General features: G+C 46.9%; 1 protein-coding gene across 3 annotated transcripts in view; it reads right to left on the bottom strand.

The window, feature by feature from the left end:
• KCNC1 (potassium voltage-gated channel subfamily C member 1) overlaps window positions 1-13,056 on the bottom strand; it is a 262,381-nt gene extending 249,325 nt beyond the window's left edge. For all 3 annotated transcript variants that reach the window (XM_063944106.1, XM_063944107.1, XM_063944108.1), the window contains exon 1: window positions 11,699-13,056. In XM_063944106.1, the coding sequence (XP_063800176.1) occupies window positions 11,699-12,268 (570 nt within the window). In that variant the 5' untranslated portion in view covers window positions 12,269-13,056. The remainder of the gene's footprint in view (window positions 1-11,698) is intronic.
• Window positions 13,057-13,881: the final 825 nt, after the last annotated feature.

The raw sequence follows: 13,881 nt of genomic DNA, 5'->3' as shown, positions 1-13,881 counted from the left end.
TATGAAATTCATGCCCAAGGATGGGTCTTCAGGAGAGGCAGTGTCCAGAATCGTGTAGTATTCTAGAAAATACTCAGAAATGTCAGGGGTGGAGGTCAGTTGGCCGGTATCAGAGGCAAGTTTGCTTATAGTCACTGGGGATCGTGGCAACAAGCCACGGAGGCCAATAATTTACCAGCCTTGTTGCCCCACCGGAAATAAGGATTCCTTTGGTAATCTAGTGAATATTGAGCTGTTTCGGTGCAAACAGTGTCGTACATAGCTTTAGTGTCCATGTAAGCTTTACGGGTTTCTGGGGTGTTATTGTTAAGCATAATAGAGTAAGAATCGGAAACCGCTAGACTAAGGTCATGTAATCTTTGATTCAGCTTTTTGCGTTTGGCAGCGACATATGCAATAACATGGCCTCAAAGCACTGTCTTCGATGTCGCCCTGAACAAATTGACATCTTCTATGTGTTGTATGTTATCATCTATGTAGTTCAAAAAATGTTGATCTAGGGATAACTTGAAATCAGATGAGTCCATGGGGTAAGACGGGAACCTCCAATTAAAGGAGAGTGGCCTAGGGTAGGAGAGTGACACTGTAAACCAGGTTGGGGCATGATCCGATATAACAATATTTTCAATTTTAGACCTGTGCACTCTGGAAAGAAGAGGGGTAGGGATGAGCCAATAGTCAATCCTAGCGGACGTGTGATGGGGGTGGGAGTACAAAGTGTAATCCCTATCTACTGGGTGTTGAAACCTCCAGAGGTCAGAGAGACCCAGTGATGACAATAATAGGGCAAGGGCAGGCGGTGGGGTGGTGCGAGTGACAGTTCCAGATTTATCCAATAAGGGATTGAGGGTGGTATTGAAATCCCCTCCCAGAATGATATTCCCAACAGCCCAATCTTGCAATGTAAGATAGAGATCAGAAAAGAACTCATTATTAGGGCTTGTGGGAGCATATACAGGAGCAATCGTGTACATTTCCCCTTCCAGGTGAAGCTTTATGAACAAAAATCTACCTTCAGGGTCACATAGTTTATCAACAACCGTATATTGGAGAGATTTGTTAATGAGCAGAAACACACCCCTTTGTGTGGTGTGATATGAGGCGGGAATATAGTCAGTGAACCATGTATCCCTCAGGGTATTAGGATTCCCCACCCTCCAGTGTGTCTTCTAATAATGGGCCCCCCTGTACTAGCCAGCAGGGGTACCATTGGGAGATGCAATGAGCATTCTTTTAACAATACTTGGAACATTATCAACAATGTCGAATTCTAGTGCATATTCTTAAGTAATATATCTTCATTATGAGCATAAGAACTCACTCCAGAGTGCTCTAAGTAGGGATACTTCAATTGTAACAGCCCTGTATATAGGATATATTTTATTATAGACCAGGGTTGTCACTGGCCAAGTTAGGGGAGAAAGAGGACACTACCACCCCACTAGCCAAGTCAGTGGAGAAATAGGGCACCACCACCTCACTGTCCAAGTTAGGGGAGAAAGCAGAAACCTCTACCACACTGGCAGAGTCAGGGAGAAATTGGACACCACCACCACACTGGCCAAGTCAGTGGAGAAAGAGGACACCACCACCACTGCACTGGCTAAGTCAGGGGAGAAAGAGGAAACCACTACCACCGTATTTCCAGAGTTCGGGAGAAAGGACACCACCACCACACTGGACAGGTCATGGGAGAAAGAGGACACCGCCACTACAATGACCGAGTCAGGGGAAAAATAAGGCAACCACCGCACTGGCCGAGTCAGGGGAGAAAGAGGACACCACCACCACCACAACTAAGTCAGGAGAGAAAGGAAACCACCACCTCACTAGCTGAGTCAGGGGAGAAAGAGGACACCACCACCACAACTGGCTAAGTCAGGAGAGAAAGAGGACACCACCATCACAACTGGTTAAGTCAGGAGAGAAAGTGGAAACCACCACCACAACTGGCTGAGACAGGGGAGAAAGAGGAAACCACCGCCATAAATGGCTAAGTCAGGAGAGAAAGAGGAAACCATCACCACAGCTGGCTGAGACAGGGGAGAAACAGGATCCCAGCTGTCTATTAGACTGTAAGTAATACAAAGTTTCAGGAGAGACAAGAGAAGATTGTTACACCTCATGAGTATTCAATTGAAATACAGCAATAGGATATCAAACTTATTTTGCATATATTTTTGGGGGGGTATTTACCTTTGCCCTCTGTCAAAATACTGCTGTACAACCTGTCGTGACCAACATACTGTATGCCATAGTTATTATACAGGTGTGCTGCTAGTATTAAAACAATCACATTTGCTTGGGACACATCCTCGCATTGTACTTGTGGCAGCATTAGGTCGTAAGATTTTTGTCAGGTTACCATGTGCCTACATCCATCAGCTATGACAGTTGAAGGGGGATGCTGCTGCTGGAGGCAGGAGTCAGCTATGAGAGTACTTTCTCTAATACAATGAGCTGCTCACTGCAGGATAATGTCTAACTCTCCCTGGAGTCTGGAAGAGCCACCTAATATATAGGAGTTTCCCGGACATTCCAGGAGAGTAGGTAAGTATCCTCTGTGCTGCTGAACACCTTTCCCCTTCCACTATATAACTCTCAGTGCGTGGCTTCCTGCTGCCTCCATTACCCTCCACATCTCATGTCACTACCACTCACACATGCAGCCCAGCCCTTACTAAGACATCTGTCATTTCCTTATATCCTCTGTGCTGCTTTCCACTATATGTATTTTTTTGTGTGGCTTCCTTCTGCCTCCATTCCCCTCCTCGCGTTACTGCCACTGTCACATGCTGCCCTGTCCTCACTAACACATCACTCATCTCCTGATATACTTTGTGCTGCTGGGAAGCCTGCTCCTTACACTATATGACTCTCAGTCTGTGGCTTCCTGCTGCCCCCATCCCCTCCTCACATCATGTCACTGCCCCTGTAACAATTAGCCCTGTCCTCACTATCCCATCACTCATCTCCTGATATACTCTGTGCTGCTGGGGGACCCTGCTCCTTCCACTCTATAACTATCAGTCCGTGGCTTCCGGCTGCCTTAATTCCCCTCCTCACATCATGTCACTGCCCCTGTCACATGCAGCCCTGTCCCCACTAACACATCACTCATCTCCTGATATACTCTGTGCTCCTTCCACTATACAATACTCTGTGGCTTCCTGCTGCCTCTATTCCCCTCACATCATGTCTCTGCCCCTGTCACATGCAGCCCTGTCCCCACTAACACATCACTCATCTCCTGATATACTCTGTGCTGCTGGGGGGACCTGCTCCTTCCACTATACAATACTCTATGGCTACCTGCTGCCTCCATTTCCCTCCTCATATTAATTGTAAATATAAAAAAAAATTACAAACTACTTTTAAAAGTATTTCATACTGTAAGTGTGTTTTAATAGAGGAGAAACGTGTAGTCCCCATGCAGACTCCCCCCTCCCATTATACTCTGTGCCTTTTCCAGAATCCACTGTGCAAGCACACACCTCCTCGAAAATTGCGTCAGCACTATCTCCAAAGTGACCTCTGTAGCGTCAGGGCCGGGCCGGATTAAGCCTTGGGGGAGCCCGGGGCACTTTAGACAGGGGAGCCCCGGTGGAAGGGGGGGCTGTACTGTATATAAGATTGTGCATACCTCCCAACATGACCCATTCCAGGAGGGACAAAATGCTCTTTACATGGACTTCTCTCTTAATATATGATTATAGTCACCTGTGTTGAACTATTTAATTGATAAGAAAGTTGTTTCAACACAGGTGATTGCAATCATAACTTAAGACGGAAGTCCAGGTAGAGAGCATTTTGTCCCTACTGGAATGGGTCATGTTAGGATGTATGGATTCTGTATATTAAATTTAGCCCAATGGCGTATGTTAGATTTAATCTAAACACCTCATTGAAAGACAACTATTTTATAAAATGTTCTTGTAGTGTAGACAACTTAAACAACCTTAAAACACACATAGAAAAATAAAATCTATAATTTATCTTGTCACATGCAAAAATAGCTGCAGCCTCTGTACTACTTACACACTGGGACAGGACTCTGAGTGTGTGTTTGTCTCTCTCTCTCTCTAGACCCTCATTAGATAACAAGTTACACAGGACTCAGACACCCAGGTGTGGAGAGAGCTGTAAGTGACAGTGATCCCACCCTGTGTCACTTACAGCTCTCTTCATCCTTCTCTCTCTCCTCTGGTTGGAAAGCTCCATCGATACTTCATGAAATCTGCTACTCCTGTGTCTCTGCCTGCACTGAATACTGTCCTGCTCGCATTCTGTCTGTCTGGTTCTGCTGCTGCATAAGTGGGAAAGCTAGTGATGTGAGTGTGCTCTGGCCGGGGGGCCCTCTGACAGAGGGGGGCTCAGGGTACAGTATATTCCCCCCTTAATCTGGCTATGCGTCAGGGGCGGAGTCAGTATATTCAATGGTTGTAGGGTTCACTCTGTGCTGGTCCGTATGCATGGCGCACCCTTCACCCATTACAGCAATGCCCCTGTCCACTCTCTCAGGATCCGAGCATGAATTCCAAAAAGAACGCAATAAAAAGTTTAAAATAGATAAAATTAATATATTTACACAAAATATTTCCAATTGAAAGGAAATGCTTTATTGAAAGAATTTTTTTTTTCTCTGCTATTCCCCTTGTCTTAGTTAATTTTTACCATGCTCTGGAGGAAGCGATCCCTGGTGGGGGTTACTTGTGGCGATAGCAGTGCTGCTGTGGCATTATCCCCTTGAGAGTGCATTTTAGCCATGTAATAAGATCAATAAGGACAAAAGGTCAACCTATGAAAAGTAGACACAGGAAAAGGTCGGCAGCTACGGAAGATCAACACATGAAAAGGTCGACACTGGAAATAGTCGAAACAACGAAAGGTTGACGCAACATTTGTAAAAAAATAATAATAATAATTTTCACCGTCATGGTGCAGGGAATACCAATTAGCAGGGCCGGATTAAGGTATGTGGGGGCCCCTGGGCAACAAATTTGTGGGGCCCCCACACACTGGGGGTCATTCCCAGTTGAGCGTAGCTGTGCTAAATGTAGCACAGCTACGATCATGTTCCCAGACATGCGGGGGGACGCCCAGCACAGGGCTAGACTGCCCCGCATGTCTGTCCGCTCCCCCCCCCTCCCCCGCACAAGTACAAAAGCACCGCACAGCGGCGATGCTTTTGTACTTGTTGAGTAACTCCCGGTCAGCACAGCTCCTGCGGCTGGCCAGGAGTTGCTCATCGCTGCCCCTGGTCGCAGCAGCTGCATGTGACATCACGCAGCCGCTGCGGCCCGCCCCCCGCATGGTCCGGCCACGCCTGCGCTGGCCGGACCACGCCCCCAAAATGGCAGCCAGACGCCGCCGTGCCGCCCCCTCCCGCCCAGCGACTGCCTCTGCCAGTCAATCAGGCAGAGGCGATCGCTAGGGAACGACGGCCTTCGGGCGACCGGCATGCGCCAGCGCACTGCTACGCCGGCGCATGCGCAATTCTGACCCGATCGCTGCACTGCGATAAACTGCAGTGAGCGATCGGGTCGGAATGACCCCCTCTGTCCTCACAAGTGCAAAAAAAAAACATTGGATAGGAGTATAGCATTTACCTGTCTCCTCTCCGTCCTCCTCGGCAGCTGAGACGTTCCATTACAGCTGCGGCCGCCGAGGAGCTTCACTCACAGCAGTCTCGCAAGATAATGTCAAATCTCGCGAGACTTCACACTGCAGTGAGTGAAGCTCCTCGGCGGCTGCAGCTGTAATGGAACGTCTCAGCTGCCGAGGAGGACGGAGAGGAGACAGGTAAATACTGTACTCCTACGCCAATGTTTTTTTGCAGTTGTGTGGACAGTGTGTGGGGGCCCCGGGACGACCACCCCTTCCGCCCTGTTGTTAATTCGGCTCTGCCAATTAGTGTACCGCGATGGGAGCGAACTGCGGTTACTATTCCCAATCATAGTTCATGCGGATGGTATGAAACAGCTGTAAATGCAAAAAAAACCTTAAAAAGTTGTGTCGACCATATGTGCTTCGACCATTTGTATGTCGACAATTTGAGCCTGTCAACCTTTTCCAGCATCGACCTAATGCACGTCGACCATATGGGGTTGACCTATTGACTGCCGACCTAGACATTGTCTGTCTATATATACATTGGAACCCCTTTCCGGTGATGTATTTGTAATAAAATAAAAAATGGTGCATGTGCAGAAGACAGCAAAGACTCGGTCATCTCTTCTGCCAGCGTCATCTTTTCCGAAGAAATAGTAGAATAGATGGCGCCGATGGCAGCAGGACGTGGGGGGTCTGTTTTGTGTGCAAGGGGGCCCCCATTGATCCGTTGGCCCGTGTGCACTGCATACCCACTGAGTGGCCACTGCTATTGCTAGCACAGACCTGACAACTGTTGGCTGATGCAGATTACACCGTGTTGAGATCTACTGACGGAAAGGTCTCTGTATTGTGGTTATTTCTAAGAAATAGTCAATAAAAGGAATTTCTGCTCTTAATTGTGGAGGTTTAAATTGATGGAGGAATCATCCCATTAAAACAGTAATCTTTTCTGTGTCCAGCATCCGACTTCAGTCTGGATACGAAGCGTCTTTCAGCATTTCGTATAATCAGCTACATAATATTACAGCAACGACGTATATCATTCCATTGCTTTCTATGGAACACAGAGTAAACCTGGCTTTGGAGTGGTCAGATATGTACGTTATTAACTGGTATTTGTAAAACGCAGATCTATGGGAAAAAGACAATAATACAACAGATTATATTATGCAGTCTACTAAAATAACACTGCCCCCATCAATGTGAAATATCAGTTTATGGAATAGTAAATACATGAGAGAGAGAGCGCCGTCTGCTGCGGGTCTGTTACTATGGAAACTGCAGTAACAGTCAATTCTCAGCTTCATCAACAATCTACAGCAGAAGAGTGCAGGGACACACTCCTCACAGAAGCCATCCTCACGCCGGCCACTCTTATGGCTGCTCACACCTAACAGATGGACCATATGTTCTAAGAAATACTGGAGCTTGGAACAGAGAAATGGTCTGCAGATCTCTAGAGAGGTCACTAATAATCTGCAAAATGCATCACTATGTATCTGTCGGGGATAAGTGAAAGGGAGTAATGTTCTGCAGATCTCTAGAGAGGTCACTAATAATCTGCAAAATGCATCACTATGTATCTGTCGGGGATAAGTGAAATGGAGCAATGTTCTGCAGATCTCTGGAGAGGTCACTAATAATCTGCAAAATGCATCACTATGTATCTGTCGGGGATAAGTGAAAGGGAGCAATGTTTTGCAGATTTCTAGACAGGTCACTAATAATCTGCAAAATGCATCACTATGTATCTGTCGGGGATAAGTGAAATGGAGCAATGTTCTGCAGATCTCTGGAGAGGTCACTAATAATCTGCAAAACATCACAATGTATCGCTCAGGGGATAGGTAGAATGGAGCAATGTTCTGCAGATCTCTGGAGAGGTCACTAATAATCTGCAAAACATATCACAATGTATCGCTCAGGGGATAGGTGGAATGGAGCAATGTTCTGCAGATATTTACAGAGGTCACTAATAATTTGCAAAACGTATTACTATGTATCTGTCAGGAGATAGGTGGAATGGAGCAATGTTCTGCAGATATTTACAGAGGTCACTAATAATTTGCAAAATGTATTACTATGTATCTGTCAGGGGATAGGTGAAGTGGAGCAATGTTTTGCAGATCTCTACAGAGAGGTCAATAATCTGCAAAATGTATCACTGTGGATCTGTCAGGAGATAGGTGAAATGGAGCACTGTTCTGCAGATCTCTACAGAGAGGTCACTGATAATTAGCAAAATGTATCACTATGGATCTGTCAGGAGATAGGTGAAATGGAGCGATGTTCTGCAGATATTTACAGAGGTCACTAATAATTTGCAAAACGTATCACTATGTATCTGTCAAGGGATAGGTGGAATGGAGCAATGTTCTGCAGCTCTCTACAGAGAGGTCACTTATCTGCTAAATGTATCACTATGCATCTGTCATGGTATAGGTGGAATGGTGCAATGTTCTGCACATATATCTGTAAAGGTCAGAAATACTGTATAGTAATCTGCTGAATATATCATTCTATATCTGTCATAGGATAGATGGAATGGAGCAATGCTCTGCAGATGTCTAAATCTGCATACAGAGACACAGGGGCATCCCATGAGTCCAGACCCCATGTCTCGTGGCACGCCCCCTTAAATCGTGACCACACCCCATAGCTGTGTGCGCTCATGCACAAAAAAATGCCCAGACTGCTTTAGAGCACCAGTCTGTCTTTGGTCATGGTATAGGTGACACGGAGTAGTTTTCTGCAGATATATATGTAAAGGTCAGAAGTATAACAATCTGCAGAATATCTCACTGTGCATCTCTCAAGAGGCAGATGGACCGGAGCGACACTCTGCAGATCTCTAGGAAGGTCAGCAATGGCATAATCTGCAGAAAATACCATTATATACCTGCCCGGGCAGGCAGAAAGATAACGGAGCAATGTTCTACAGGTCAGACAAGTGTCCTACACAGACTAATAGACATAGAAAATATGCCCCTAAAATATGATTACAGCACAGATACGTTTTCCCACACCTATCGGATGAGACCTTTTCTCTGACATTAACATGTAAATGTATGCATTAATAGCTGGCGAGAGGTCATTCTACAATTAGATCACACAGGTCACTGTACCAGGTGACCAGAGCATCGATCCCTACACTTACAGTCGCTACAGTAGGTGGTATAGAAGTCCAAGACAGAGTATGAATTATTTTCCATTTTGAGAAGAAACAAATATTCCCTGACTATGTTCCGGATCATAAAACCTGCAGACACGACACATCAATTACTAATAATGTTATGTGCGCTTATAGCAAAAATAAATAAAGGTAATTTTATCTAAGGCAACAACATGCAAATCCCAAATTATATACCCAGAACACAAATCACCTTGCTCATGGGTTTAGTGATTTCTAATCATCAAATCGACAGTGTCTAGGTCGACAATGTTTAGGTCGACCACTATAGGTCGACAGTCACTAGGTCGACATGGATGGAAGGTCGACAGGGTTTCTAGGTCGACAGGTCTAAAGGTCGACATGAGTAATTTTTTTTTTTTTTGGTGTCGTTTTCTTCGTAGAGTGACCGGGATCCCAAATTAGTGCACCGCGTTCGCTCGCAATGCTTCGGGCATGGTGCCTTCGCTCCGCTGCCGCTTCGCTCTGCACACTTTACCGTTCCAATCGTAGTCCACGTGGATCGTTAAGTATGAAAAAATTCAAAAAAAGAGAAAAAATGTGAAAAACTCATGTCGACCTTTAGACCTGTCGACCTAGCACATGTCGACCTAGAACCCCTGTCGACCTTCCATCCATGTCGACCTAGTGACTGTCGACCTATAGTGGTCAACCTAAACATTGTCGACCTAGACACTGTCGATCTTCAGACCGGATCCCCCTCATAAGTACCCCAAGACTACGTATACTCCAGACCTCGTCCTTACTACTCAGTGCTGTCACTGGTGCTCTGTAGGAGACGCGTCCTGTCAGATGACTGGGCCACAGAGCACTCACTACACGTAGTTACTATAGAACACCTGTTTCTAGGTCCACGAGCTAATTGATTGACACAAAACGTGAGGGACGTAGAACCTCTTATCTACCCTCCTTGTGTCCCAATGATCAAACAGAATTTGTGAAAGCAAAATAGAATTGTAAAAGCAAAAATATAGTTCACTGAATCTATTAATCAACTATCCATTCCCACTCCAGTATGCAGGCCCCTAAAGGCAGAGGACCCACTGCAGTCCCTGGGGCCCCTAATATAACCAATGACATTCAGACAACACGTTCAACCTTTCTATCCCATGACAGAAAAAAAACACTTCCACCAATAAAATTGCAATGATACCAGATATAACGAATCATTGTGAACACTACGGCCCAATGTGAATAAAGCCTCAATCACTGTGTCCCTCACCAACACAATGATTGTGGCCCTCTGGACTGAGAAACATTATAATAACTGAAAAGAAATTCACCGTGTCCCCTGACGTAGACCCACTACAATTACTGTGGCCCTAGACAGTAGACAACTAGTATAGTAATGTAGGTGGGTTCTCCAGGCAGTGTCGGACTGTGGCATAAAGGGCCCACCAGGGGAATGCATTTTTAGGGGCCCATGTTTAGGGGTGTGGTCAAACTTCAGAGTCTTGGATAACCATTAAAGAGTGCATGGACTGCTAGTGCATTGCATTATAATGTACCAGATTAATAACAGTAATGCACTGTAGAGAATACACCATAGTCCTGTGCAATATAAGGTAATATATGTATAATCTATAATTCAAGTGCACAGTCTGGAACCTGATTCCCCAGAGGAGGTGGGGGGCCCGGGCAGTGGAGCCCACCGGTGGCTTCCCCGTTCCCCTGTGGGCCAGTCCAACCCTGTCTCTAGGTATATACAGTATGTTCCACTGCTTGCTCTTTGGTGTAGTTCAGAAATTGGAAGCATCGGATAATACTGTGTAACGAGTTGTTATGTAAGGAACATTAAATAATGAATATAAAAATTGTACTTTTTTTTTGTGCCCCGTTACTGACACACACTATTGTATCATACACTGTGCGTTATCCAAGTGCAGAAGGATGGGGGGCACCCGGACTTCAATGTGATAATGTGCCCAAAATTCACATCAATACAACGCAGATACATATTTGGTCCAGTGTGTTATGCCATCCGTGGAATCCGTCACAAAAAGAATCTGTCACCATTGACCTTCACGCAATTAAGCTCTACCAAGGCTTTACCCACTGTGTAAGACACAAAACGACTATTTCCATTTCCTTCCATCAACAGAACCTACATCCTCTTTGTGTTTCCCAGTGAAGGGCAGAGGATTTTGTCCCCTCCATCAGGAATACATGAACAGAGGGGGCTGTACTGGCAGCGTCACCTTCAGCAAGGAGCTTTACAGTTGCTGAAAGAGTTAATCAGGTGTGAGATGGAATAACACAGAAAATTACAGCAGACAGTTCTAAAGGTTTTCCAGAAGGGTTCTTGTTTTTAACCCTCTGAGGGCCAGCAGAGAGTTTAGAGGGCACAGCATTACGGGCATAAATTTAAGCTTGGATACACCTATTGCTACTATTACTCGTATTACGGGGATGAACGTATCATTAATTAACAGCACCTGCTTAAGCTGGGAAAAAAAAAAAAAAGAATCAGAATTCAGTGCATTCTACAGCGTTATTGGCTAATGTCGTCTGACTCCAAGTGCTATGCATGTTTATTTACAGGCGTATTTCATTCACCTAAACACCCCCAGATCATAAATTAACTCGCTGGTAGCCAGAGTGGCTCCTGTCTCCTTCTTGATGTAAGGTTTCTCCCATCTGACATCTCATCTCCACAGGTCACTGGACCTTGGGAGGTTGTAGCGTATGTGGAGAACATGCCATTAAATGGATTATAGAGCAATTACCCATCCTCCTCTTGTATTGGCCGGAGAATGAGAAAGCTATCTGTTGATGAATCGCACCCAGCCCTCACGTTGCTATAGTGAATTCTCACTCCATACATGATGGGAGACATTTTATGTGAAACCGAAGTGTGTGGGGGAGGTGGCATTGAAAATGGGTGGTATACCTTACCCTTGCATATCTAGAGGAGTAGGGGTCTTCGAAGAGAGCCCAAATCCGGGGATGCCATCTCCTCCAAAACCCTCCTGATTTGCCATCTGGAGAGTCACTTAGGGCCAAACGTTTAGTCATTTCCAGCTCTTCCTCACCATCTCCAGAGTCTCCAGTGCCATCTACATCCCCATCATCAGCGTTGTTGTCCACCGGGCCACCACCAAAGCTATCCAGGGCTTCTTCAGCATCTCGGTGCTGCCTGTAGGTCATCCAACAGCAAGGTTCCACATCGGTCTCATCTATGCCCCAAAATGCCAGCTCTTCTTCATACAAGGGGCCACATACATCCGCCGGGCAGTGCAGCTTGCCCGTCCGGTAGTAATTCAGAATGTGGGCAAAAACCCCGGGGTGTCTATCGAAGAAGAACTCATCGGTCCTGGGGTCATAGTCAAAGTGACTGTGGGCATCGGGCTCAGCGAGCCACGCCAGCCTGGTCCCTGGCAAGGTGCGGAGGGTGCTGCGATAGGTCTGGTGTCTCGTTCCTCCCACGTTTATCACGATGCGATCTGTCTCGTCCCCTTGGCCCATGTCGTCTATTGAACATGTCGTGCGTGAGTCCCAGTCATCGGTCCCAACAGGCACTCAATGCAAGGACTGCTCCCAAGGACGCTGCTTGGGAAGCAGGGTGTGCTCTGCCTCAGTGGGACAGGCTGGTGGAGGTGGTGTAACAGGTCCCCAGTGTTCTAAATGGGTGATGGCTATCAGTGGCACCTCTCCTGCCAGACCCCTACATCCATGGCTCCTCTGTGCCCATTCCCTTGACACAGAGCACTGCTGTACCTGGTGCTGAACGGACAGCTCCTCTGGGACTCAGCGCACAGGGGGTCGCACCGTCTCCGTAAAGGCTCTGCCACAGGCTGTGCGGGGCTCCGGGCTCCAGGAACGTGCAGCAGCTCCACCAGGAGAGCGGCTCTCTGACTGTTCCCTGTGCGCAGGCGCACAGCCTTATTGCTTCTAAGAAACGGTCTGCCGCCCGGGTCCTAGCGCCCGCTGCTGCCAGCTGCTCTTTACTCTGTGTGCTGTGCGAGATGCAATCTGTGTCAGTCTGCAATCACCTGGGTGTTGCTGCTCGTATATCCCGACAGTGCAATCGCAGGGGCTCTGCTGCTAGTACATGCCGACAGTGCCATCGCAGCAGAGGCTCTGTTGCCCGTATATCCCGACAGTGCAGCACCTGGGTGTTGCTGCTTGTATATACCGACACTGCAATCGCAGGGGCTATGCTGCTCGTATATCCCGATACTGCAATTGCTAAAACTCTGCCGCTTATACTATACCGGTAGTGCAACCATCGGGACTATGCTATTCGGAGTCGTATGTCCCGACACTGAATCACCGGAGCTTTTGCTGATTATATACATATACCCTGACACTGCAATCGCTGAAGTGACGCTCTCTCCACCATCATCTGGTGACATGGAACGTGAGAGCCACATACAGGCTCCATAGTGTCCAATAATGGGGACTTTATTACAACAGGTGCAGCCTGGAGGGGAAAGCCATGGGAGAGCAGGGGGAGACTCTTTTCCCAGCTGCCTGTGATGTCCTCCCCCTCCCTCTAGGATAGTGTTCTCCTGAGCATTGTCCATTAAGTAGTCCCTTACAGGCTTGCACTGGCCCACAGGGGTACAGGGGAAACCACCGGTGGGCCCCACTGTCTGGGCCCCCACCTCCTTCTCTAAGGATCAGGTTCCAGACTGTGCACTTGAATTATAAATTATTGAATTATAAATTATACATATGTTACCTTATACTGGACTATGGTGTATTTTCTGCAGTGCATTGCTGTTATTAATCTGTTATTAATCTGGTACATTATCACGCATGCGGCAGCTGAATTTACTGTATATATTTATGAAGGGGCCCAGACGTTGCACTCTCTAAAGGTTAGTCAAGCCAATGAGCTGTCAGGCCACACCCCTTCTGCAGACTGGCCACACCCCTAACATAGGCCCCTACCACTGCATTCCCCCGGTGGGCCCTACATGCCGCAGTCCGACACTGGTCCCTTACAATCACTCCTGTAGGCTGCATGCTACATGTCACTGAGGGCCTGCTGCAGAGGCGGACACAGTGACATTTTTTGCTGCTGCTCATATGCAGAAAAGTCCTGGAAACTCTTACTGCGCACATGCGAACCC

The sequence above is a fragment of the Pseudophryne corroboree genome, chromosome 11 (assembly GCF_028390025.1).
Source record: "Pseudophryne corroboree isolate aPseCor3 chromosome 11, aPseCor3.hap2, whole genome shotgun sequence".
Taxonomy (NCBI): Eukaryota; Metazoa; Chordata; class Amphibia; order Anura; family Myobatrachidae; genus Pseudophryne; species Pseudophryne corroboree.
This window is presented reverse-complemented; position numbering and strand designations above follow the sequence as displayed.